The sequence below is a fragment of the Gopherus flavomarginatus genome, chromosome 1 (assembly GCF_025201925.1).
Source record: "Gopherus flavomarginatus isolate rGopFla2 chromosome 1, rGopFla2.mat.asm, whole genome shotgun sequence".
NCBI classification, from domain to species: Eukaryota; Metazoa; Chordata; order Testudines; family Testudinidae; genus Gopherus; species Gopherus flavomarginatus.
Genome location: NC_066617.1, coordinates 73727989 through 73754638, shown reverse-complemented (window position 1 = coordinate 73754638; position 26650 = coordinate 73727989). Strand labels below are relative to the sequence as shown.

Below are 26650 nucleotides of genomic sequence, written 5' to 3'. Positions count from 1 at the left end.
GGAGCCACTTCAGCATATGTATGACTTATTAAAAGACAAATTTTAAGTAAAACTGTATCCTAAACTGCTTTATGATATTGTACCCAACCATTGCATTTCAGTGGGGGATTCAACTTCCTTTATAGGAACAGACTCCTGAAACTCTTTATTAGTCCACAAAAGTGATCCATTGTCATGTAAATAGTCCCATTGTCCCAAGCTAGAAAATGAGGCATTTGTTTTCTTTGTTTTGCTGCTCTAATTCCAGTTAACATGTTAGACTAGTTTGGCTGCAAAGAAGAAGTCTGTGTACACTGAGGACAACACGCGATTCCTGTAAGGCTGTAGAACTGGGCTGAGATCAGAAACCAAACATCCTCTGATCAGTGCAAGTAGAGACATTCCTCTAATACTTTGGACTTGATGTCCGCTCCCAGACTGCTGCACTGGGCAGCACAGTATGGGGAGAAAGTGACCAGCCCTCTGTGGAGAAAGAAGTGGTTCAGGACTATTTAGAAAAACTGGACGAGCACAAGTTCCTGGGGCCAGATGCGCTGCATCCAAGCGTGCTAAAGGAGTTGGTGGATGTGATTGTAGAGCCATTGGCCATTATCTTTGAAAACTCATGGCGAACGGGGGAGGTCCCAGATGACTGGAAAAGAGCTACTGTAGTGCCCATCTTTAAAAAAGGGAAGGAGGATCCAGGGAACTACAGGCCAGTCAGCCTCTCCTCAGTCCCTGGAAAAATCATGCAGCAGGTCCTCAAGGAATCAATTCTGAAGCACTTAGAGAGGAGAGGAATATGATCAGGAACAGTCAGCATGGATTCACCAAGGGCAAGTCATGCCTGACTAACCTAATTGCCTTCTATGAGGAGATAACTGGGTCTTTGGATGAGGGGGAAGCAGTGGATGTGTTATTCCTTGACTTTAGCAGAGCTTTTGATATAGTCTCCCACAGAATTCTTGCCAGCAAGTTAAAGAAGTATGGGCTTGATGATTTGACTATAAGGTGGATAGAAAGCTGGCTAGATCATCGGGCTCAATGGGTAGTGATCAATGGCTCCGTGTCTAGTTGGCAGCCGGTTTCAAGTGGAGTGCCCCAAGGGTCAGTCCTGGGGCCGGTTTTGTTCAATATCTTTAATGATCTGGAGGATGGCGTGGACTGCACTCTCAGCAAGTTTGCAGATGACACTACACTTGGAGGAGTGGTAGATACGCTGGAGGGTAGGGATAGGATAGAGAGAGACCTAGACAAATTAGAGGACTGGGCCAAAAGAAATCTGATGAGGTTCAACAAGGACAAGTGCAGAGTCCTGCACTTAGGACGGAAGAATCCCATTCACTGTTACAGACTAGGGACCGACTGGCTAGGAAACAATTCTGCAGAAAAGGACCTAGGGGTTACAGAGGACGAGAAGCTGGATATGAGTCAACAGTGTGCCCTTGTTGCCAGGAAGGCTAATGGCATTTTGGGCTGTATAAGTAGGGGCATTGCCAGCAGATTGAGGGAAGTGATCATGCCCCTCTATTCAACATTGGTGAGGCTTCACCTGGAGTACTGTGGTCAGTTTTGTGCCGCACATTACAAGAAGGATGTGGAAAAATTGGAAAGAGTCCAGTGGAGGGCAACAAAAATTATTAGGGGCCTGGAGCACATGATTTATGAGGAGAGGCTGAGGGAACTAGGATTGTTTAGTCTGCGGAAAAGAATGAGGGGGAATTTGATAGCTGCTTTCAACTACCTGAAAGGGGATTCCAAAGAGGATGGATCTAGACTGTTCACAGTGGTACCTGATGACAGAACAAGGAGTAATAGTCTCAAGTTGCAGTGAGGGAGGTTTAGGTTGGATATTAGGAAAAACTTTTTCTCTCAGAGAGTGGTGAAGCACTGGAATGGGGTACCTAGGGAGGTGGTGGAATCTCCTTCCTTAGAGGTTTTTAAGGTCAGGCTTGACAAAGCCCTGGCTGGGATGATTTAATTGGGAATTAGCCCTGCTTTGAGCAGGGCTTTGGACTAGATGACATCCTGAGGTCCCTTCCAACCCTGATATTCTATGATGCAGTATGGACATCATGAATAGTTTAGACTAAGGGGGAGAAACAGAATAAAAAACATTGTTTATACACCTTCCATCACCCCACTCCTCCCCTCTTGAGGACTTCTGACAAACGTAAAAGCACAATACATATGTAAACAAAGCCTTTCTTTATGTTTGTTAGCATATGTATTATGCTGTTAAGGCCATTTAAAGACTAAATGCCTTCCCTAGCCAAGTGCAACCCCCCCCCCGCTAACCCCAAGTCTTTCCAGTACGCCGTACCCGCGAAAAATCTCTTGCCAGTATTGCGTACCGGCGGCTACAGCACAGCCCTACTTGCACTCCTAGAGCCCCCATTTTCTAAGTGGCTGGGGCCCCTGCACAGGGCCATGGGTCCAGCGGTGAATCCCCCACTGCGGCTTGCACCCCAGGGCATGACACAGCCAGGCAGGGCTGTTATTTCCAGCAGGGCAGGCAGGGTGTATTTCCGAGGGGTGGTTCCGAGGCCCGGGCTGCAACACGCGGGGCTACTCAGGGATTAGTGACCGAGGGCTCATGCTGATGGTTGTGTCTTTCGCGTTCATCAGCTCAGGTGCGCTGAGGGACACGGAGCAGTGACGCGCTTTCCACCCCCCCCCGTGGGAGCCACTGTGCCAGCGCCCGCGCCAGAGCGGACAAAGGCTTCGACACTCCCGGCTGCCCCGGCTCCCACGTCCGGGGGGCGTGGCTAAGGCGTGGACACAGAGTGGGCGGAGCCTGACTGGGCCGGGCCAAGGCGCGCAGGCACACACCCCGGCCCGCGTCCCTGCCCCTCGCGTGCACGCGCAGCAGAGCCGGCGGGTGCGCGCACAGGGACACCCCCCCGCAGGACTTGGGAATAGGGGCGGCGGCTGCAGAGGTGAGCGGGCGGTGAGTGCGCGCCTGGGGAAGCGCTCCTGGTCCCTCCCTGCCGGGGGCTGCGGCCCGGCCGGAGAGCAGCGGGCGCTCAGTGGCCCGCCGCGTCCGGGCTTGTTTACTGGAAACCTAGGCAACGGGCGGGGCGCGGCCCCTTCAGGATGCCCCAGAGGCCCATTTGCGGGGTTCCCTTTCCCCCGGCTGCGGGCATTGTCGGCAGAGGCACCGCGCTGCCGAGCCCATCGGCTGCCGGCCGGCCCGGGTTTAGCCAGGACAGTCTCTTCCCCCTCCCTGCCCCAAAACTCGGGTGTGGAACAAAAAAGCGCGTTCTTGTTATTTTCCATCTGGGTTCTGAGCCTGTAGGGTGCTGTTGATTCAGGTTTCCAAGCGTTTCTCTGCAGCCACAGGGGTTAGAAACTTATAAAACAAAAATACAACAAACAAACAAAACAACAACAAAAACAACAACCCAGAGCTGCTCATGTAATTGTTTGGCTATAGGAGCTTTAACAAAAACACCAAATACTGAGATTTAGGATGAAATCACACTGGCTGTCAGTACTGTGAACAGTATGGATCACTGGATAGGGCTGTCCCATGAAGTCCACAGCCAGAAAGCTTCAATATTGCTTTTGCACTTCTAACAACCTGTTTCAGAGAGATCAAAACTAAGGGTGAGAGGATTTCAGTTCCTACCCCATTCACCCTGTTACCTTTCGTTTGAGACTACTAACAAGACTAAGGCCATGGCTACACTAGAGAGTTGCAGCGCTGGTGAGGGGGTTACAGCACTGCAACTTAGGATGTGGCCACACTTGCAAAGCACGGCCAGTGCTGCAACTCCCTGGTTGCAGCGCTGGCTGTACACCCGGTCGTGCCACGGGTGTAGTGATTCCAGCGCTGGTCAGCAAGTGTGGACCCCACCAGTGCTTTTATTGACCTCCGGGGTATAAGGAGGTATCCCAGAATTCCTGTCCACAACAAACTGGAAGAAAGGGGGAGCTCGGAGTTCAGCCAAACTGCTTATTTAAAAAACAAACACAGCTCCTGTTTGCTGAGCGAGCGGAGGCAGGCAGGGGAATTACTTTGGAATGTTCACAGCTGTTTGCTTGAAGAGAGAAACAGCACGCTCACACGGCAGAGGGGGAGGAGGAAGTCCATGTTGAGCAGATGTTTATCTGGTCTGACGGCTATTTAGGAGTGCATAATTTGCATTTAGTGAATGAGAGAGGGGTGGGGGAAGGGGTCAGAACTTTTAAAATGATTGAAGGTAGGCACTGTGTGTCTTCCAGTCCTTAGAACTTGCAAGGCAGGGAGCTGAGAACAGTGTCAGCCCCAAAAATCCATTCTCTCTGTCTCCCCCATGCTCCCTGTCACATTCCACCCCACCCCCCTCTTTTGAAAAGCACGTTGCAGCCACTTGAATGCTGGGATAGCTGCCCACAATGCACCACTCCCAACAGCAGTGCAAATGCTGCAAATGTGACCACACTGCAGCGCTGGCCCTATACAGCTGTACGAACACAGCTGTAACTACCAGCGCTGCAGGACTGTAAGTGTAGCCATGGCCTGAGAAAGTGGGCACGATAATATCTTTTACCTTGGTGGATCAGATTATTTAACATATTCTAAGGAACCACTAATGGGCCACTCTCCCTGGAATGGTCCCTTAGAATATGTGCTAAGTACTTATGCTGAACAGTCTGTTACACCCTATGGCAGTATGTCTGTGAGATGGATACTTGTCCACAAGGAAGTGGAGATGGTTAACTTGTGAGCTTTCTACTTCCCAAGATGTTTCCTACTGTAAAAGTTTATCTTTTATCTTTTATATCTTTTCTGTGCAGTGGTTAAATCATTGTAAACATGTAATATTAACTATTTTGACTAAATATAAAAGTACTGTTTTAAAAATCTGATTAGATTAATTTGTGAATACTAATAATGAATATGCACTAGTTTGACTACTTTTTCCCTGTTATGATTATGAAAATCTCCATACGTTTTAAATGAAACGTTTGAGGTTATGTGAAGATAGATGCATTTTCACTTTAAATAACAAATAGGCCCGTCGCCTTCACTGGGGAGCAGAGAATGCTTGAAACTAACATCTGTTGAGTATCTTAAAACAGGGCCAACATTTACCCCCGCAAAATTTAGAACATACACCATGGGGCATCCCGTTTCTGGGAATCTTGAAATTGGGAGGGAGACTACCTGTACATGCAGAACTGTCCAGGATAGGGGAGGAAACTTTGCAAAGGGGGTAGTGTATGGCATGAATGGAGGGTTTGGAGCTGTTAGGGATACAATAGCTGGGAACCAGAAGGATTCTTAGGGTATGGCAAAAGTTGTGGTCTGGCTAAAACTGTGTAGGTCAGTAGTCCCCAACCTTTTTTGTCTGGTGGGTGCCAGACAACAAGCCACAGAGGACCGTGGTGGTGGAAGAGCATCTGCCAAAATTCCGCTGACAAACGGCAACGTCAATAGGTGTTGCCGCCGACAAGCAGCATCATCCAGAGGCATTACCGCCGAAATACCGCTGAAAATCGGCTGCATTTTGGCAGTGACGCCTCTGAATGACGCAGCTTGTCGGTGGCATTTCGGCTGATGCTCGTCCGTCAGCCAGTACGTGGGTGCACTTAGCCGCCCCAGCCAGCGCTATGGTGCCTGCGGACACCGCGTTGGGGACCCCTGATGTAGGATGTAAGTGGGGAGTGTTGACACATCTATTATAAATTGCAAATGCTAGAGTTAAGAGGGGACTCGGGGGAGCCTGAAGCTAAGAGAAAACCAGTGTTTCCAGGGAGTGAAGCTTGGAGCTGAGACAGAAGCCTGGAACAGCTTCGGCAAAAGAGAACGCTGGCAAGGGAAGATTGAAGTCAGGAGTTACTGTGGAGATGGGCATCCAATGCAACATAGATAGGGCCCTACCAAATTCATGTTCCATTTTGATCAATTTCATGGCCAGATGGTTTTTAAATTGGTCAGTTTCACCTTTTCAGATGTTTACATCTGAGATTTCATGGTGTTGTAACTGTGGGGATCCCAACCCAAAAGGTACCTGGAGGTGAGTCTGATCCACACACCCCTCTGTCCCCCAGTAGCTGTGCAGGTGAAGAGGCAGTTCCGAGTGCTGTCCGTCCCCAGCCCTGCGGGATAGGCAGCTAGGAGCCCCTGACTGGGGTACTCCCAGCAGCAATGGGGAGATCAGAACCACCTCCACAAGCCTCTTCCAGCTGCAGGAACCTCTGGGGTTACTGCCCATCTCCAGAGCTTCCTGCAACTCCCACAGTGGCTGTGCAGGGGAAGAACAAGTCCTGTCCCTTCCCATCCCGGCCAGGATTTGCAGCTATGAGCCCCTGGCTGGGGCATTCCCAGCAGCATGGGGGAGATCAGATTTCATGGGGGAAGGGCTTATTTCACAGTCCGTGACGTGTTTTTCATGGCCATGAAATTGGTGGGGCCCTAATAATTGAATAAGAACTCCTAGGTTGGGAGTTTTAGGTACATACCCCGTAATTTAATTATTTTATTTATAATAGTAATTATATAGCAAATATATGGTTTTCATTTAGTCTTTTTTATTTACAGTTTATTGTGAAGTCTAAGTCAAATTTGCATGGATTTGGAGGTTAAAGGAGTTGCTGCATCTCCTAGACGGCAAGCTGAGCTGTCATCAAGGGGGAAGAAACTTAGTCAGGTATGTTTAATGCAAAGATTCATGTTTCTATTTTGATTTACAGATATTTACAGGTGTGGTTTTTATTTCAGAGACCATTTAGCTCCATCTTATGTTCAGGATTTTAAAATAGTATAGTTTAGGAAACCCTATTAAGGTTACTGCAATATAAAAGAAAACAACTTGAACTTGCAGGGTAATTATTGAAAGTAAATAAATGATTGTCTTGGTGAGTATGAATACAGTCTTGGATAATGGTAGCCATGAGTTTGACTGTCTCTGGTCTGAACATTAATACTTTCTGAATTATGCACTGTAGATATTTCTTTTTTTGTTTCGTAAGTATTGCGCCCTTTAGGTTTATAGAATAAAAATAGTTAACTGATTATTGACTAGCATTTGCTTTTCTTCAAGCCCACATACTTCCAACCCTTCTTGTTGCTAGGTTACCACATTAGGGAAGTCCAGGACTGAGACCTGTCAACTATGGCAGACTGCCTTTCTCCTACCAGACAAGATGTCTTTCTGTATTCCACTATCAGATGTGTTCTGTAATGCATCCTCCAGCCAGTAGTCTTGTGAGACTGCTGTTTTGTACCCCACTCATTCAGTAGGGGAATCTGTGGTGTGTTGCAGAAAGGAGCATTCCTATGTTTTCCTGATCTCCCTCAGAGTTCGGAATATAACCATTATAATACCTCTGCCTTCTGTAACAGAAAACAGTCATAAAACAAGATTCAAATTCTGTTCTCCAAGGGTATGTCTACAGTGCAGTTAAACACCTGTGGCTGGCCCATGTCAGTTGACTTGGGCTGTGGGGCTGTACAATTGGACTGCAGACATTCAGGCTCTCTGGGAATTTGTGAGGGAGGAGTGTCCCAGAGTTCAGGCTCCAGCCCAAGCCCAAATGTCTATACAACAATTTTACAACCCTCAAAAGACAGAACTCTGTGTCATTAAATCATGATTTAATTATTATGCTGACATTTTTGTAGGGATGGAAACCAAATATACAAGCAACTCATGGCCTTCGTCCAGCTGAGTAAGTCTATTCTTCCTACTTATGAACTGTTTCATTCTGCATTAAGTAACTTTGGTAAATTTCCTTATTTTGTTGTCTTTATGCTGATGTATAAAGGAGTTAGGTGAAATTTATCACCATAAACTTGTTGGCTATGCTTTATACTTAAAGAGGAATTTAATTGTTTTCCTTAAAATGATACTTTTAAGAGTCACACTTATTTGTATACATTTCACTTTAGGAAAGTAGGTTTTTTTGAAATGTACATTGAGATTAGTTGGAATCTGGTGGCATTATTAGTGATTACTCATTAACATTTTTGCTTTCTTTCAAAATGTAAAAGTTGGATGGTTGAGCTTTACTTTTTTAGTTACTATCTAAGCTCATGGCAGTTATTTCTAATTGTAAACAAGCTATCTTTTATACCTTTTACGATTATGAAAGGGGGTTGGAGAGAAGAATTGCTGCTCCTTACAGATATTTCATTATAAATACAGAGAAATTGTCATATGAGAGAGTTTTAAAAAGTGATTTGAAATCTGCTTTGTATAGTACTTCCAAAATTTGAGATTCTGAGGCCTGGGAATAGGTATCTTAACGTCTTCTATTATCAATGCCATATTTGAGACTGAACTGGCTTATTTTAAAAAATCTCTATGGTCATTTTAGCTCGCCATAAGATTCTGCCAGTATGTATCAAACATGACCATGGAACGTCTATGGCTGGATAAAGGGATAGTTCAATCTCTGTGTGTATTCAGGCATTCTCCACTGACTGGATGGGCCTGGAGAGTCAGCTAGTCTTCCAGTCCTGGAAGGACTCTGTTATAACAGAGTTTTGAAAAATGTTGGTAGCAAAGTGAGAGAAAATATGTACTACTGATGCTCAGACTATACTTGGGTGGTTGTTAGAAGGCTTATAGTGCTTGAAACTGATCTGGCATCTTTCACAGGTACTGTTTTTAAGTACACATTCCAAGTCTTAATGTGACAGGTAGTTTTGTAATGTACTGGTAATATGGACAATTTAATCAAGCCTTTATTTAGCCAATACTCATCTGTTTTGCTAAAATAGAGTTAAATACCAGCAGCCGTACACAGGGGAATTTAGTTACAGTGTAACTCCCCTTTTAGGGTATGCCTAAGCTGCACTCTCTTTGCGGTGGTCTGTAGGGTACCTACATTGCATGTCCTGCTAGCATAGGTGTAAATTGTAGTGTGTGTTGTGAGGCATTGCTTAGTCGAGTAATGATCCCTGTGAATCCTTAGAATATGTATGCTACACAGCTCAGAACATGACCCTCCCCTCCCACTGTTTTTGACAGTGTAATGTCTTGCTGCCTCCCTGCTTCCAGTCTTTCCCTGCTGCAGGGACCTGTGGGGAAAGCTCTGGCAGGGTGTGACAGCGGGAGCCTTTCCCCACTGCATCCCCCACTAATGCATGTGGCTATGCACCACAGTGCGAATGCAGCTCACTTTTTTTCTGTGGCATATAACTATCCATACTCTATATACCACCACCAGTGGTGTCCTATATAGACGTAGCCTTAGGGTCTGATCCAGCTCCCACTGAAAGTTAGAGGACGTTGGATTGAACCCAAAGGGCACAATCCAGAAAGATGCTGAATGCATCTTCATTAGTGCTGGGTATCTTCAACTCCAGTTTACTTTAGAGGGTGCTAAGGACACTCATTTCTTAGTGGGATTGGGGCTAAAATGAAGTAAAAGTACAGAATTGCTTTAATGTATTTCAATTGACTTTTTAATTTCTTTAAGATGAATGAAGAGTCACTATTGGTATTTAATTGCAGTATAGTTGGGACTGTGCTAATTCCCTTCCAATTAGTTTTGAAGAGCTACATTCCCAAAGTATTACTTTTTACTTCCCGATTGCCTCTCTTCTGGCTGATTATGGAGAGGAAAGAATTTGCCACAATACTGTTGTGGTAGACGGGTAATGAGAAAGCCCTGGCTTCTGATCTTGCTGCAGCTGCTCCTAGTGGGGAGCGAAGAGGAGCCAGGATGGTCTTGATAGAACTAGCTGAGGCTGGAAGTGAAGATAGGGCCTGCCAGGGGTCCTTCACAGCTGCCAGTGTCCTCTGCAACTGGGGATGAAGAAAGGCTCTGTTACCACTTCCTGAGGTGAAGCGAAGGGGGTTGGTAGGGACTTTTGCCAGGTAGGCCCTCTCCAATTATAGTGAAACTGTTTATAGTGAAGATATTTTTGTGAAAGGGAAAAGCACTTCATTATCAGAGGGCTCTCTTGTACTGTAATTGAAAGCAAGAAAATGTATTAAAGAATTACTAAAGCCATCTTTTAACTCCCTGCAGGGTGCCATGCCTTGATTTGGGCAAGCTGGGATCTTCAGATGAAGAGGTAATCATGAGTTAGCATTATCTGAAAAGTTTGCAGAAGTTTGTCAAAACATTCCTTTTGACTATGAAATAAGTACAAATAATCTTGTTCTCTTCGTATTTTAGGATGGTGATTCTTACATACCATACAGGAAGAGGTTTCCTCGCATTGGCCCTCCAGATTCAACTTCAACTATTAGTTGGGGTACACCAATACAGACTCCGTATGCACAGCATCATCAGACACAAGAAGTCAGTTTGCCATTACTGATATCTTAAAAATACTGTCTTTCATGAGAATTGAAGCAAATAAAGCACATCTAATTTCATTACACAATTTATTTCTTTCAATCTGTGTGATTAATTTAAGAGATAGGAGAGTATTACTGGTCGAAGTGCTTTCTAATGACTGGTTTTTTTGCTAGGAATCTCTTCAGAAATGTCAAATTCCATTTCTTCATCACAGTAACTATTTATTATAGACTGTTGATTTATACTCTAATTCTTTTAATTTTGCCTACTGACAATTTTGTGTACTGACAATTAGTGGTCGCTATTGTTAGTAACAATTTGTGAAAGCATCTGAAAAGTGTGATTGCATTAAGGTAGCGTATAACTTTGATTTCTACTTCTAAACAAATCTTAAGAAAATTGTGAAAATCAGAAAATAATTAAATAATTAACTAAAATAAGAAATAGTTCTGAAACATAAGATATGAAAAATAACTTTTTGTTTACAAATAACAAATATTTATTTTGTGGAAGAATATGAGTTGAGCTTTGCTACGATAGTCTATGAATGGCCAAGTGCAGTAACTTCATTATCAATGTTTTTCTTCCTTTCTCTTTCAAAGAGAATTGCGAGTTAATTTCAGAGTAAGATCTAGTTTGGTTGACAATATAAATGTATATATTTTAAAATAAATCTAAATAGAACATCAATATTTATTCTTCTCTTTCCGTGATGAGTAAGAACTTAAAATTCTTAAAAAACCCAGCTACACATAGTTGTCATAGAAGGAAAATCAGTTATTCAGTTTTAACATACTGCTTTCTGGAAAATTCCAGAGCTGTTCAAAATCACTGTCCAAATTACTGAAATTAAGAACACATTTGATAATGACTCTACTGAGCTTTTTTTCAGTCATTGTTACTTGAGAGTGACAAGAGGTGTCCTTTGAATTTTTCTGTTTTGTTTAACTTTGGAAAAATGTATTTGACAATTTTTCTTTTGATTTCATGCAGCATAGATAGTGATAGTTGCTATTTAAAATAACATTTTTTTCCCTTTCTATTAAACAGATGGCTAGAAAACATTGTCAGAAGAAAACGGAGGTAAAATAACTGGGAAAATATTAGCAATTGAGGACTGTGATGTATGATTTGAAAATTAAATAGGTTTTAACTACTTTGGTGTAATAATGAAATGGCTTAGCTGAGAGACTACTTTTAATTTCCTATCATTATATATAGTTAGCATTTGCATTTTGAAACTGTATTAGATGTTTTAGTTTTTGTCATTAGAAGAAGGAAAAGGTTCAGGGGTTGCAAAGGTTAATCTTCTGAGATTGATATGTGCTTAAGAAGTGGTTTCCCAAACTTCAAACCAATTCAGGACCTGTACAAATCTACAGGATTAGTTTCTGTGGTAAGGGTGAGAAGTATGTTCCAAATTTAGGAAATTGCATTATATTTCTGTGGTTAAGGAATGGAAGGCATCCTAACCTCCCTGTTTGTGTATGTCCCGATGGAAAATTGGAAAACATCCTTTGGTAGTTCTTTTAAAAATATTTAATTTTCTTTAAACCCAAGAACAATTAATACAAAAGTGAGTCCATATCAGCAGTCTAACCATCTGAGGGCCTGATCATGAGAACATCTATGCACATATGCAGTCCTTAAGCAAATAATCCCTTGAAGTCAATGGGTCACTTGCATGAGTAGTGGTTTGCAGGACTGGGTCTGTAGAAAGCACTGTGCTGCCAGTATAGGCTGGAACATTGTTTGGAACATGTAAAACCATTTATCATCTCTCAGCAACTGTTAATAATACAGCAACTCGCACTGATTAACTAGGACATGGTCATTCACTGCATGAAGTGACCACCTATTTGGTCATTTTTTTCCCAGTTAGGACACTGCAAACCACATTCTATCTCCCTTTCTCTGTCTCTGTCTGTCTCTCTCTTATCTCTCTCAGCTTGTCTACGCTGCACTGCACTTTTTTTTGCCTGTGTCGTTATGTTAGCAGAGCCTCCTGGTGCAGATACAGCATGAGCCAACAGAATAAGTTCTGCTGGTATAGCTAAATCACTTCTCTGTTCGACACTAGCTAAGCCGACAGAAGCACTCTGTCTTTGACATAGGGGCATTTACAACAGGTTTTGCTGTCATAGCTATGTCAGTTAGGTGTGACCCGACCCACCCCCCCGCTAAATCCTGTCCAACATAGCTATACCAGCAAAACTTTGTAGTGTGCACTAAGCCTATATATGTGTTTGTGTGTGTGTGTGTGTGTGCTTCTCTCTCTCTCTCTCTCTCGTGTTCTCTCTAATAACATGCATGTGATCTTAAGTTAGAGTCAATATGACTTGCTGTGTTCTTATTAGCTGAGTGTTATATATATATATCTTTTGCTGGAAGGCATTTTTCAAATTGATAATCAGTGAACATAAATATTTTATTACTGTAAAGTTATCAAAAAGTTGAAATGGCTTTGACTACCTCCCAGTCTCTTCTTTTCCTCTTTTTCACTTTCTTTTACCTGTCCTCTCCCTCTTTATCCCCTTTATTGTTTCCCAGATGCCACAGTGATAGATGTGGTATAAGAACCTAAATAGACTAGATCTCCTGCTCATTCTCCCTCTTTGTTTCTATTCCATCTGAATCTACCTTGAGGAGAAAAGGTAGCCAAGTGCCACTGATATAATTTAACATATTTTTGTGTGTGGCCATGACTTCTGCATTGCTTCCTTCAGATGCCTGATTGTAGCAATAATTCCACACGAGATAAAAAAAGATCATGCTTCCTCTGTAGGAAACTTTATAGGTGAATCTTCCCTAAGAAACTAGGTGGTAGAATAATTTAAATATAGATTTTTTTTTCTTTATTTCTTGGTCATTCCCATGGCCTGGTCTACAATAAGATTGACCTGGCTATGTCACTGGGGGCTGTGAAAAATTTCATGCCTTGAGTGCCGTAGTAAGATTGGCCTAGTTTCCAATGTATCTGTGGCTAGGTCAGTGAGAGAATTCTTTCATTGACCTAGCTATTGCCTCCTAGAATTACGGATTTAATTACAGCAACAGAAAAACCTGTTCCATTGATCTAGGAAGCAGTGCTATAGTGGCTGTAGGGTAGGCATGCTCCAAGTCCTGTCTGTAGAACATTCATAAAATCATCAAGTTAGAGGGAAATAATTCCTCACTTTTGCATTTTGTATAGGCTTTTCAAGAAAAGTGTAGAAAGAGATTCACATCTTCCAGTGGAGACTAGTTTCACAGTGTGAGAAACACTGTTCTAGAACAGGTCTTGGTCTACACTTGAAAGTTATAATGGCATAGCTACGTCAGTCAGGGGGTGAAAAAAGCACACCCCAACTGATGTAACTATGCTGAAAAAAACCTCAGTGTTTCAGAAGTATATAGTATATAGACGGAAGAGTGTTCCATCAACATGCTAATGTTGTTCAGACAGGTAGTGTTCCTACACCATCAGAAGAAAACCCTCTGTCAATGTAGGCTGTGTCTACACTATGGGGCTATGCCAACATGGTACAGTCTCTGTTGTGTAGACATACCCCTGGACGGCTGAACTACTCGTGCAGGGTGCGCATATGGTTCATAGGGTGACATTGCTGGATTCGCTATTGTTTAGCAGGTGAAAGGGGATGGTGAAAAATCAGCAAAATCCCATAGGTGTTAGGACCCAGTGAGAGACGGAGGAGAGGAGAAAAGAAGCATTTTGGTTCCTCCTCCCACCCTGCTCGTACTGAACTTGACTCCAGGAGAAAGGAAGTGGGATCTCAAGAAACTATGTAGCTGGCTCCAAAGCCTTTTCAACTGATGATGTCCTTGGAGTTGAGCAATATATAAGGGAAAGTGAGGGAGCAGCACCCCAGTGACTAGTCAGTACCACTACAACCTCTGATCTAGATAACCTTTGGCCCCTTCATTCAGCATTTCAAGCCAAATATGGGTTCATGCTGTTGCTCTAGTCTTACAGTCCTCTGCATCTGCAAAGGCTGGCAAGAGACCAGGTGGATTTTGGTTTCTGGGTATGGTTGAGAGTCACTTCATTTGCAGAAAAAAAAAAAAAACTTCTCTAAGCAAAACCAGAAGAGTTTCATGAGAACAACCTAATGTTGTTATACAACAGTATTTATTGTCTTCTAAATGTTAAGTGTGGTGTCAAGGAACATCAGTCCTTTAACTGAAAATGTACTGAATGAGTATAATAATCCTGCTGTTGACATTGTGTATCACAGCAGGAGGCTGTTATTTCTGATTATTCTTTGCTTTTTAGCTTTCTTTGGAGCAAAAGACAATACCGGAAAATCTGCCATCCCCAACAGACAAATACAAACTAAAATATCAGCAGTATGAAGCAGAAATGAAAGAGGGATATAAACAGTATTCTCAGAGAACTGCAGAAAAGAAAAAAAACAGTGCCCAGTCTCAGGAATCTTCAAGAAAAACAGCAGATAAAGAGGTAACATATTTTAAACTTGCAAATGTACTTTGGTGCACATCCTCATTAGTGTCTGAGCATCTCTAATGTTGAATAGGCATTCAAATAGAGGAAGTCTGTTTGAACACTTTCCTCTTATGAACACTAGAAGCATAAGTCTCCAGTGGGAGAGCAAGTCCATGCCCCGAGAAGGCACTTCTCCCAGCCAGATGAGCAAGATTTGCATGAGCTGTAGATGAGATTTCTTGTTTGCACTTTTATTAGAAGGAAAATGCATAATTGATGACTCCAAAAGAGGAAGGATGATGGTAAAAAATGTGACATTAGAATGGTGAAGTGCTTTCAGTCCTTCTTTAAATATGTATATAGAGCTAGAACTTTGCATAGTTTACAAAGAACAGAAAAAAATAATTACCACTGCTCTATAGAACTTACAGACAAACAGAAAATGAAAATTAGCAGAAAAAAAGATGTGGGGAGAAGAGGGAAAGGGGTTCAAATAAATAAAGATAATGTGAACTATTTCGATTGTAAGTCCTATGGGGGCAGGGAAAGCTTATTCCATGTGTGTATGGTGCCCAGTACAACAGGGTCCCAAACCCTTATTGGGACTTCTTGGTGCTACCACAGTACAAAGAATAAATAATATTTGTATTATATTACTAATGAATCTTATAAATTCTTCTATTTTAAAAAAATAAGACAGAGGTGGTATAAAAGATGTGGAGTAGACAACAGAGGAGTGGAGATCAACAATGGAAAAACAAAATGAAAAAAGTTGCCTTTCATTTTCTTTTGAAGAAAAGGGAGAGGGTGAGGATGCTCAGCACACCTAAAGAGTTATCAGTCCAGGTGTGAGGAGAAGCATGAAAAAGACATGAAGGTGGGAATAGGAAGTGAGCAAGAGGTGTGGAGGGGGATGGTTATCGAAGAGAGAGAAACTGGATGAAGCATTGATCAAAGATGATGAGTTTGAATACCATGGAAAGAGAGAGGAAGCCAGTGAATGGGCTACAAAGGAGTGACATGCTTGAAATGACAATGGTGAAGGATAATTTTAGCTGCTGAATATTAATGGAAAGGAAAGTTATGGAGGAGGGAGACTAGTGTCCCAGGCTGAGATGGCTATTGTGTATATTGCGTCATTGTCTTAAAAGGACACTATCCACTTGAAATCAAATTTTCAAATGTACGTAATGTTCGAAGTAAAGCTTAAGAGAACCTATACCCGAAAGAGAATTGAGACAGGAAACATATCCTTTTTTTTCTAATTGTGTTTATTTTGTTCATGTTATAGCACCTTGTCAGTGATAGTGTTTTGTTGATGGTGAGTTTCATTTCCTGCACAAGCACAACATCACACTGTCTTGCATCTGGCTAAGAGTAACTCACTTGCATGCTCTACTGCTCCAGGTTCTGCAGGAGAGCATTTATGGGAGCAGCACCACTGAAATTGAAACTGAAAGGATAGCAGGTGGATGTTTTCAAAGAGGAAGAGGAGGGCAGAATAGAGTTGGAGTCAGGAGTGTTTGGTGTTTGCTTTTGGGCCCACTCAAAAGAGATTTCTAAACATGAGACAAGTAACACAATTCTTTATATATATATATTTTTAGAAGTAAAATAAAAATCAGGCTATTCTATTTTTAATATCCTGATTTTGTCATCAAGTCTTTCATTACTTTTTTACCTCAGTCTTCACAAAAAAAGTTAATTGTAATCAGATGTTTAACAAAGTGAAAATTAACAAGGGAGAAGGATCTCTCGTCAGAATAGGAAAAGAACAGGTTAAAGAAATACTTAAATAAGCTAGATATATTCAAGTTGGGAGAGCCTGATGAAATTCACTGTAGAATACTTGAGCTAGCAAAGCAATCTCTGAACCATTAATAATTCTCTTCAACAATTATGGAGAATGGCTGAGGTCCCAGAGGACTGGTGATGGGCAAACATAGTACCTATCTTCAAAAAGGGGGGAAAGGAGGTCTTAGGGAATTACAACCTGTCAGGCTAGAAAGATAATGGAACAAATGATTAAACAATCAATTTGTTGAAACCTGAGGAATAATAAGGTGAGAAACAATAGCCAACACGGATTTGTCAAGAATAAATCATGCCAAACCACTCTAATTTCCTTCTTTGACAGAGTTACTGGTCTAGTGGAGGGAGGAAGCAGTACATATGGTATCTCTGGACTTTAGTAAGGCTTTTGACACTGTCCCGCATGACATTCTCATAAGTAAATTAAGGAAATATAGTCTGGATTAAATTACTATAACGTGGTTGCATAACTGATAACTAGTCTTTGAGTACAGTCTATTAGTGATTCAATGTGAAACTGAGAGGGCATATCAAGTTCTTCTTCGAGTGATTGCTCACATCCATTCCAGTTAGGTGTGCGCGCCGTGCGTGCACGCTCGTCAGAAACTTTTTACCCTAGCAACTCCAGTGGGCCGGCAGGTCGCCCCCTAGAGTGGCGCCGCCATGGCGCTCGATATATACCCCTGCCGGCCCACCCGCTCCTCAGTTCCTTCTTACCACCGTGTCGGTCGTTGGAACTGTGGAGCGCAGCATTGCTGTCCTCCACGTCCCTAGCTCTCCTTGTTACTACCGTTGTTACTACAGTTGTTAGTTAGTGGTTAAGTATAGTTAGTTAATTAGTTTGTAGTGTAAATAGTATTTGTATATAGTTGTTCGCCGGTCTGGGCTGTAGCCCTTCCCGGCACCCGGCACCGGGCTCATGCCTGGTTCGCCGGGCTTTAAGCAATGTGCGGCCAGCGACCCTCACGACGCGTGTCTAAAGTGCCTGGGGGAATCGCACAGGTCGGACAAGTGCCGCATTTGCAAGGCTTTTAAGCCCAGAACAAAGAAGGAGAGAGACCAGAGACTCAGGACTCTCCTAATGGAAGCGGCACTTGACCCAGCAGCTTCGCAGGCCGTGATCTCGACGCCGGCACCGGATCGCACCGGCACTGGAAAGACTCCCCGGCACCGACCTTCCCTGGCACCGGGTGCAGACTCGAGACCATCAACGTCTGCTACTCCAGCCAGGCAGACTCGAATGGAGCGCCCGGCATCGACATCGGCCGCGGCGCTACCGGCACCGTCGACTCCGGGCCCGGTGGGTCCGTCGAGTCCAGTACCGCCAAGCTCCCCCATAAGATCTGGGGTTGAGCTATTGGTCCCATCCACTCTGGAGACCTTCGCCTCGGCACGGGACCTTATCGCCCTAACTGAGTCAAGTCAGCCGCCACCCCCGGTACCTCCGGTGCGGGTAGCATCTTGGGGCAAGCCCATGATGACGGCACCGTCTCGGGACTCACGCTCGCGTTCGAGGTCCCGACGCCACGGTCGCTCGAGATCCCGCCGCCGCTCGCAGTCCCGGCACCGCTCCCCTCGGCGGTACCGGTCGCACACGCGGCGCCGATCGACCTCCAGACGGTCACGGTCTGACTCCAGCCGTCGATACCGGCACCGTGACTCTAGGAGCCAGTCTCGCCGTCATTCACCGCGCTGGTCGACCTCCCGGCACCGAGCTGGTGGCAGGTCCCGGTCCCGGTCGACCTCCTGGCACCACGTCGGTGGCAGGTCCCGGTCCCGATCCCGGCACCGAAGCAGCGGCCGGTACCGGTCCAGATCCCGGCACCGAGACAGAACCCGGTCCCGATCCCGGCGCCAGTATGACTCCCAGTACCGATCCCCGGCACCGAGAACATCTTCGGTGCCGAACCGCGCAGACTCTTATCAGCCGCGGTCGGCCCCGCCATGGCCTTCGAGACAACCGTCAGTGTCATCTCAAGCGGACAGCGTATATGCGCTGGGCACCGACAGGCAGGCGGCATTATTCCAGGACCCTCCGCAACAGGACCAAGGTCCGCAGCAGTGGGGGTTTTGGACACCCTGGGCGTACCATCAAGCCCAGGGCCCCCAACAGCTTCCTGCTAGGCCTGCAACGGCGGAGCACAGGGTGCCAGAGGCTTCGTTGTCTCGCCCCCCTCCCTCCCCTGATGGAGAGGAAGGATTGAAGCAGCAAGACCCTGGTCTTGCTCCTGAGACAGAGGTGAGGGCTGAGGGGGACCCCCCAATGGACACTTTCTTGCCAGGGGTCTCCTCATCCTCCTCTCCCGACGAAGCAGTGGCTGGCACTTCCTCCAGTAGCCCTCCTCCGCTAGATCTCAGGGCACACCAAGACCTCCTTAGGCGAGTAGCGCAGAATCTGAGCTTGCAAGCCAAGGAGGTCTCTGAGATCGAGGACCCTGTCGTCAGCATCCTCTCATCCGATGCTCCCACCAGGGTCGCCTTACCCTTCATTAGGACGATCCAGGCCAACGCCAATACAATCTGGCAGTCACCGGCCTCCATCCCCCCTACGGCGAGGGGCGTCGAGAGGAAGTACATGGCCCCCTCCAAGGGCTACGAGTACCTCCACGTTCACCCGACACCGTGTTCCCTGGTGGTGCAGTCGGTGAACGAGAGGGAGCGCCATGGACAGGAAGCCCCAGGCCCCAAATCCAAGGAGGCCAGGCGTATGGACCTCCTTGGCCGCAAGGTCTATTCGGCTGGGGCCCTTCAGCTCAGGGTTTCAAATCAGCAAGCCCTTCTTAGCAGATATGCTTTTAACTTATGGGTGGCAGCGGACAAGTTTAAAGAGCTGCTGCCACAAGAGGCCCGTCAAGAATTTGCGGCCATCCTTGACGAGGGCAAGAAGGTTGCACGAACCTCGTTACAGGCCTCTTTGGACGCTGCAGACTCGGCTGCCCGCACCCTCGCCTCGGGGGTAACGATGCGCCGCATCTCCTGGCTTCAGGTTTCTGGCCTTCCACCGGAGCTCCAATACACCATCCAGGACCTGTTCGAAGGCCAGGGCCTGTTTTCAGAAAAGACAGACCCCAGACTGATTAAAGACAATCGGGTCATTATGCACTCCCTCGGGATGCACACGCCAGGAACGCAGCGCAGACCCTTCCGGCCACAGCAGCAACAGCAGCGTAGGCCATACCCCCAGTTCCGCCAGCGGCAGGACCTTAATAGGCGCCGCGGCAGGAATGGAAGGCGTAGACATTCGGGGAACCAAGAGGGGCAGAATCAAAGCTCCTCCAAGCCCCCGCCTGGGCCCAAGCCTTCGTTTTGAAGGTGCGCCCGAGGGCGCAATAACAGTTTCCCCCACGGATCCTTCCCCCCCGTTTTCCAACCGCCTTTCGTTTTTCCTCCCAGTGTGGACCCAAATAACATCGGACCGCTGGGTCTTATGCACGGTGCAGACGGGATACCGCCTGCAGTTTATATCATTTCCTCCCTCCCGCCCCCCTTCCTCGTCCCTCTTCAGGGACCCCTCTCACGAGCAATTCCTTCGGCAGGAGGTACAGACGCTCCTCAACAAAGGAGCTATAGAGGCGGTTCCGGAAAACGAGAAAGGCAAGAGGTTTTATTCCCGCTACTTTCTGATCCCCAAGGCCAAGTGAGGCCTCAGGCCTATCCTCGACCTGCGAGAGCTCAACAAGTACCTAGTGAAGTTGAAGTTCCGCATGATATCCCTGGGGACCATTATCCCATCCCTGGATCCGGGAGACTGGTATGCCGCCCTCGACATGCAGGACGCTTATTTTCACATTACCATTTGGCCACACCACAGACGTTTCCTTCGATTCGTGGTGGGCCGCCTTCACTACCAATTTGCAGTCTTCCCATTTGGCCTTTCTACGGCTCCGAGGGTATTCACAAAATGCATGGCCATCGTTGTGGCACATCTTCGGCGCAGTCGTATCCACGTGTTCCCTTACCTAGACGATTGGTTAATTCGGGGCACGTCGGAGCTACAGGTTTGCAGCCACGTCCGCAGGATCACCGGCCTGTTTGCCACCTTGGGCCTCATGATCAACGTAGACAAGTCCACCCTGCTCCCCACGCAGAGGGTGGAGTTCATCGGGGCCGTCCTGGACTCCACAGTGGCCAGGGCCCTTCTGCCGTTGCCAAGGTTCCAGGCGTTGTCGGCGATCGTTCAGCGATTGCGGGCAGCCCCCTTAACATCAATACGGACATGTCTAACCCTGTTAGGCCACATGGCAGCATGCACATTTGTGACCGGTTACGCTCGGCTCCGCATGAGGCCCCTCCAGTCGTGGTTCATCGCACATTACCGGCCGGCAAGGCAACCACTAGACATGCTGATCACAATTCCCCAGGGGGTGTTGGATTCTCTCAGCTGGTGGCTAGACCAGTCCGTAGTGTGTGCGGGGCTCCCATTCCACCTACTCCAGCCCTCGGTGTCCCTAACGATGGATGCCTCAGATCTTGGCTGGGGGGCCCACCTGGGATCCCTGAGAACACAGGGCCTGTGGTCCCCGCAGGAGGTGAAGCTGCACATCAACATGCGGGAGTTGAGAGCGGTCCGCCTTGCTTGTCAAACGTTCTGTCACCAGCTTCGGGGTCGTTGTGTCGCGGTGTTTACTGACAACACGACGACCGTGTACTATATCAACAAGCAGGGCGGCACCAGATCCTCTCCCCTATGTCACGAGGCGATGCAACTCTGGGACTTCTGTGTAGCCCACTCCATTCACCTCACGGCTTCCTTTCTCCCCGGAGTACGGAACACGCTGGCGGACCGCCTGAGCAGATCCTTCCTTTCACACGAGTGGTCCCTTCGCCCGGACGTCGCCCTCTCAATCTTCCAGAGGTGAGGTTGTCCCCGTGTGGACCTCTTCACGTCCGGGGGGAACAGGAAATGCCGGGCGTTCTGCTCTTTTCAGGGCAGGGAACCCGGGTCTATAGCGGATGCCTTCCTTATTCCGTGGATGACCCACTTGTTCTACGCGTTTCCCCCGTTCCCGCTGGTCCACAGGGTCCTTCTGAAGGTGCGCAGGGACAGGGCTCGCGTGATCATGGTAGCCCCGGCGTGGCCCAGGCAGCATTGGTACCCCATGTTGCTGGACCTGGCCATAGCCAACCCAGTTCCCCTGCCCCTTCACCCGGACCTGATCACCCAGGAACACGGGACTCTCTGTCACCCGGACCTGCAGTCGCTGCACCTAGCGGCGTGGCTGACCAGTTCTGAACTGCGCTGCTCCACCTCGGTACGGGAGGTACTCTTGGGCAGCAGGAAGCCTTCCACTAGAGTGACATACTCGGCCAAGTGGAAGCGTTTCTCCTGTTGGTGCATGGAGAAAGGTCTCCGCCCGATGGAAGTTTCGGTGGCCAATATTTTAGACTATATTTGGTCCCTCAAACAACAGGGCCTGGCGATATCGTCCTTGCGGGTCCACCTGGCGGCTGTCTCCACCTTTCACCCGGGTGGGGATGGCCGCTCCGTTTTTTCTCACCCGACGGTGACTAGATTCCTGAAGGGGCTGGAACGTTTGTACCCTAACGTCCGACTCCCTGCCCCAACCTGGGATCTTAACCTGGTGTTGTCTCGGCTCATGGGGCCCCCCCTTCGAGCCGTTAGCTACTTGCTCCCTACTCTATCTCTCTTGGAAGACTGCCTTTCTAGTAGCTATCACCTCAGCTAGACGGGTGTCGGAACTCCGGGCTCTCACGGTAGACCCCCCGTATACAGTCTTCCATAAAGATAAGGTGCAGCTGAGGCCACACCCTGCCTTTCTCCCCAAGGTGGTCTCAGCCTTCCACGTCAACCAAGAGATATTCCTCCCGGTTTTTTTCCCGAAACCTCACTCTTCAGGCAGGTAGCAACAGCTCCACTCGCTTGATGTCCGTAGGGCTCTCGCGTTTTATGTGGAGAGGACCAAGCCGTTCCGCAAATCCCCCCAGCTTTTCGTGGCAGTAGTGGACCGCATGAAGGGGCTTCCCATTTCTTCGCAGAGGTTATCCTCGTGGGTAACGTCCTGTATCAGGACCTGCTATGACTTGGCCCACGTCCCTACGGGCCGTGTGACTGCGCATTCTACCAGGGCGCAGGCGTCGTCGCTGGCTTTCCTCGCCCGTGTGCCCATCCAGGAAATCTGTCGGGCAGCGACCTGGTCATCGGTCCACACCTTTGCTTCCCACTACGCCCTGGTCCAGCAGTCAAGAGAGGACGCGGCCTTCGGATCTGCAGTGCTCCATGCCGCGACTTCTCACTCTGACCCCACCGCCTAGGTATGGCTTGGGATTCACCTAACTGGAATGGATGTGAGCAATCACTCGAAGAAGAAAAGACGGTTACTCACCTTTGTAACTGTTGTTCTTCGAGATGTGTTGCTCACATCCATTCCACACCCGCCCTCCTTCCCCACTGTCGGAGTAGCCGGCAAGAAGGAACTGAGGAGCGGGTGGGCCGGCAGGGGTATATATCGAGCGCCATGGCGGCCACACTCTAGGGGGCGACCTGCCGGCCCACTGGAGTTGCTAGGGTAAAAAGTTTCCGACGAGCGTGCACGCGCGGCGCGCACACCTAACTGGAATGGATGTGAGCAACACATCTCGAAGAACAACAGTTACAAAGGTGAGTAACCGTCTTTTCTCCAGGGGTAAGTCCTGCATTTGGTAGTATTCAAAATTTTAATTCATAAGTTAGATAATGGAGAGTATGCTTATAAAATTTGTGGATGACATCAACCTGGAAGGGGTTTCCTTCACTTTGGAAGACAGAATTAGAATTCAGAATGATCTCAATATGTTGGAGAATTGATCTGAAATCAATCAGATGACATTCAATAAAGACAAGTGCAAAGTACTACATCTAAGAAGGAAAAATCAAATGGCTAATTGGCTATGCAGTAGTACTGTAGACACGGATCTTGTAGTTGTAGTTGATCTCTAATTGAATATGAGCCGCCAATATGTTGCAGTTGCAAAAAAGGCTAATATTCTGGTTTATTTCTCCTTGTTTTAAGACCCAAGGGGTTTGGGTCTTGGGTTTCCCAGCGAAGGTTTTGAGGGACCAGGAAGTGTGCCAAACACTATATTTTGGCTGGTGGCAGCGTACTACATTTAAGCTAGTAATTAAGCTTAAAAGTAATCATGCAGGTCCCCACTTTTTGGATGCTAAAGTTCAAAGTGGGAAAAAGACCTTGACACTATGATTCAGTGAAAATCAATATGTAAAATAGCTGGTGAGTCAGTAGTACTTAGAAAAGAATTTAAGGGTTATAGTGGATCACAAACTGAATAGAGTCAGTGTAATACTATACAAAAAAGGCAAATGTTGTGGGATACATTAACAAGAGGGTTTTATATAAGATATGGAAGGTAATTGTTCCTCTCTACTCTGCACGGGTAACGCCTGAGCTGGAGTACTGTGCCTAGTTTGGGGCACCACATGTCAAGAAAAATGTGAACAAGCTGGAGAGAGTCCAGAAGAGAGCAACAAAACTGATAAGAGGTTTGGAAAACATAATCTATGAGGAAAGGCTGAAAGAGTTGGAGATTTTTAGTTCAAAGAAGAGAAGGCTTAGGGGGAGCATGATAACAGTAATCCAATATGTAAAGAGGGTGTTGATCAATTGTTCTCCATGTCCAACAAGGGTAGGGCAAGAAGTAATTGGCTTAGTTTGTAGCAAGTGAGATTCAGGTTAGATATTAGAAAAAATCCTTTCTAACTGTAAGGATAATTGAACACTAGATTAGGTTACTTAAGAAGGTTGTGGAATCTCCATGGTTGGAGGTTTTAAGAACAGGTTAGTCAACACCTGTCAGGGATGGTCTAAGCATACTTGGTCCTGTCTCAGTGCAGGGGGATTGACTAGATGACCTCTAGAATTTATAGACTACACAATCAGATTTTTTTAAAATCAGTCCCTAAGAACCTAAGTAATTGTTTTATGAAAATGTGATCTTTGCATTCAGCATAATTAATTAAAAAAAACCTCAGCTTTTGGAGAATTCTTCTTAAAAAAAGTCTGTATTTCTCCCCTTCATTTCTAAATATATTACATTTATCCTGTATATCCATCTCCTCTTAAGAGCACTGTTAACTTCTGTAAAACTGCAGGAAATGTCTAAGAGAAGTATAAACCAGCGGTTCTCAAACTGTGGGTCAGCACCCCAAAGTGGGTCACGACACCATTTTAATCGGGTCCCAGGGAGGCATTAGCCTTGCTGGGGTTGTGTAGTAATTTTTGTTGCCAGAAGGGAGTCGCGGTGCAGTGAAGTTTGAGAATCCCTGGTCTAAACCAAAGAAAAATATTTTTGTTTGCTACAACTAATTGTCCATGATGTTGTAAGTAGAATACAGTGTATTTCTTTGTAGGAGCCACAGCTTGAAGACAGGACTGATCATGATCTTACGGCTCTTGATGAGAAAGCCCTTTTGCAGCAATGCTATACAAGCAAGCCCTACACAATGCAGCACAGCATAAGGAAGTTAGAAGCTGTAAGTTTCCTGGATAGTATTAAATTGTTATATAAATATCCCTACATATCAAGGCTTGTAGGTATAAATTTTGATATGCTGTAAAACATATAGAAAACCTCATTGATAGATGTTTGTATATATGTGTGTATTTTTACATAATATATTTATATTGATTAAATCATACATGATATAGCATTGACAGGGAAGTTAACTGGGTAACCTAATAGGTCTCTTCTATTTCTTCTGTGATCTTGTGTCAGAACTGTGCAGAAAAAGCACAAGAACTCTAAACACTGAGTTTAGGATTATTTCAGCAATGCTCAGCAGCCTCCAGGACGTGACTTTTTGCTGAACTACATCAATAAAACAAAACAAAAAGGCTTGATTTATGGATGATCTGATGTATTGAACTCACTCTGTTGTGATTAAGGACCATAGCACATAGAATATTCTATTAGAAGGTCTTGAAATAGTTGTTGAACTTGGATATCTCATATACAAAAATACATAGGCACAAAAAGTGAAAGCTACCAAGGTGTCCTTAACTTAGAATTTCAATTTAGAGTTGGTTTGTCATATCCTTAGTACTTTGAGAGAGATTTAATATGTAATATATATAATTTGAGTTCTTATCCATACATTTTTTTTTCTTTTCTGAAAAGATCAGACCTATTGTTAGTTGTGCATATTTATTTTTTAAAAATGCCTTAAAAAGATTCTTAAATATATAATATATGTTACCATTTCCTTTGAGTGTAACTATTATTAATATATACTTTTAAAGGGAAGTTTTTCTGTAATTGCCTTCTGTTCATTATTTTTCAGTATCAAAAATAGTTTAGAGGTAAGTTGTTGTATTTTGAGGAGTATTGTGTATTTGTATTGAGGAGATAGCAAGCATGATGCAGTCTTCTTTGATTGAAGGTTTGCATTCACTATTGGTCAGTTTAGTCTGTAGTCTAGGAGTACTCTTGGATTCCTTGCTGATGCTGAGCTCTCACATCACAATGGCTGTGAGACTGTGTCCCATCCAGATGGGTGAAGACCTGGCCTCAGTTATTCATGCCTCCATTACCTCTCAGCTGGTCTACAGCAATGCAATATGCCTGGCATGAAACCGTCAGCACTTAGGAAATGCCAACAAGTACAAAACATTGCAGCATCTCTCCTCAGCAACACAGGCTACTTTGAGCACATTGCACCTGTCCTACGCTCTCTACACTGACTTTCCATAGAATTTTGAACCAAGTTCAAAGTCTTGGTTCTTATCTTTAAAGCTCTACATAGCCTGGGCCCAGGATTCCTAAACAATTGTTTTAAAGCTTCTGGTCAACAACTTTGCTCCTCTGACACAATGGAACTCTCAACAGTAAGAGTAAAGCTCATCTGTGTTGGAGACAGGACCTTCTCTGGAGGTTGTCACAGACTCTGGAAATAACTTCCCCAGAAACCAAGGACTATCACAACCCTCACCAGCTTCCACTCCATTCCAACTGCAATGTACATTTTTTGACCTTGTCTTCTTTAACATAAACAGGTACGTCTAAGAAAACAACATCATCCTACAAAACCAAGGCTCATCATTCCACATGCTGCTTCCTCTGGGAGATGATGGTACCTCTTGTTACGATCACTTGCTAATATTTCCCATTGGTCAGGATTAATTCCAAATTCCTTCATATCTTGCTTGCATGTGTCTT

The 26650-nt window shown here is 45.6% G+C and overlaps 1 protein-coding gene across 5 annotated transcripts in view; it reads left to right on the top strand.

Moving 5' to 3' along the window:
• The first annotated feature begins 2804 nt into the window (after positions 1 to 2804).
• CAPS2 (calcyphosine 2) overlaps positions 2805 to 26650 on the top strand; it is an 88516-nt gene continuing 64670 nt past the window's right edge. For 3 of the 5 annotated variants that reach the window (XM_050935520.1, XM_050935504.1, XM_050935517.1), the window contains exons 1-8: positions 2805 to 2918; positions 6509 to 6617; positions 7592 to 7638; positions 9949 to 9994; positions 10099 to 10224; positions 11275 to 11307; positions 14498 to 14683; positions 24846 to 24968. In XM_050935520.1, the coding sequence (XP_050791477.1) occupies positions 6537 to 6617; positions 7592 to 7638; positions 9949 to 9994; positions 10099 to 10224; positions 11275 to 11307; positions 14498 to 14683; positions 24846 to 24968 (642 nt within the window). In that variant the 5' untranslated portion in view covers positions 2805 to 2918; positions 6509 to 6536. Of the gene's footprint in view, positions 2930 to 6508; positions 6618 to 7591; positions 7639 to 9686; positions 9760 to 9948; positions 9995 to 10098; positions 10225 to 11274; positions 11308 to 14497; positions 14684 to 24845; positions 24969 to 26650 lie in introns of those variants that run through there. The other 2 variants (XM_050935510.1, XM_050935521.1) reach the window with 2 other exon arrangements.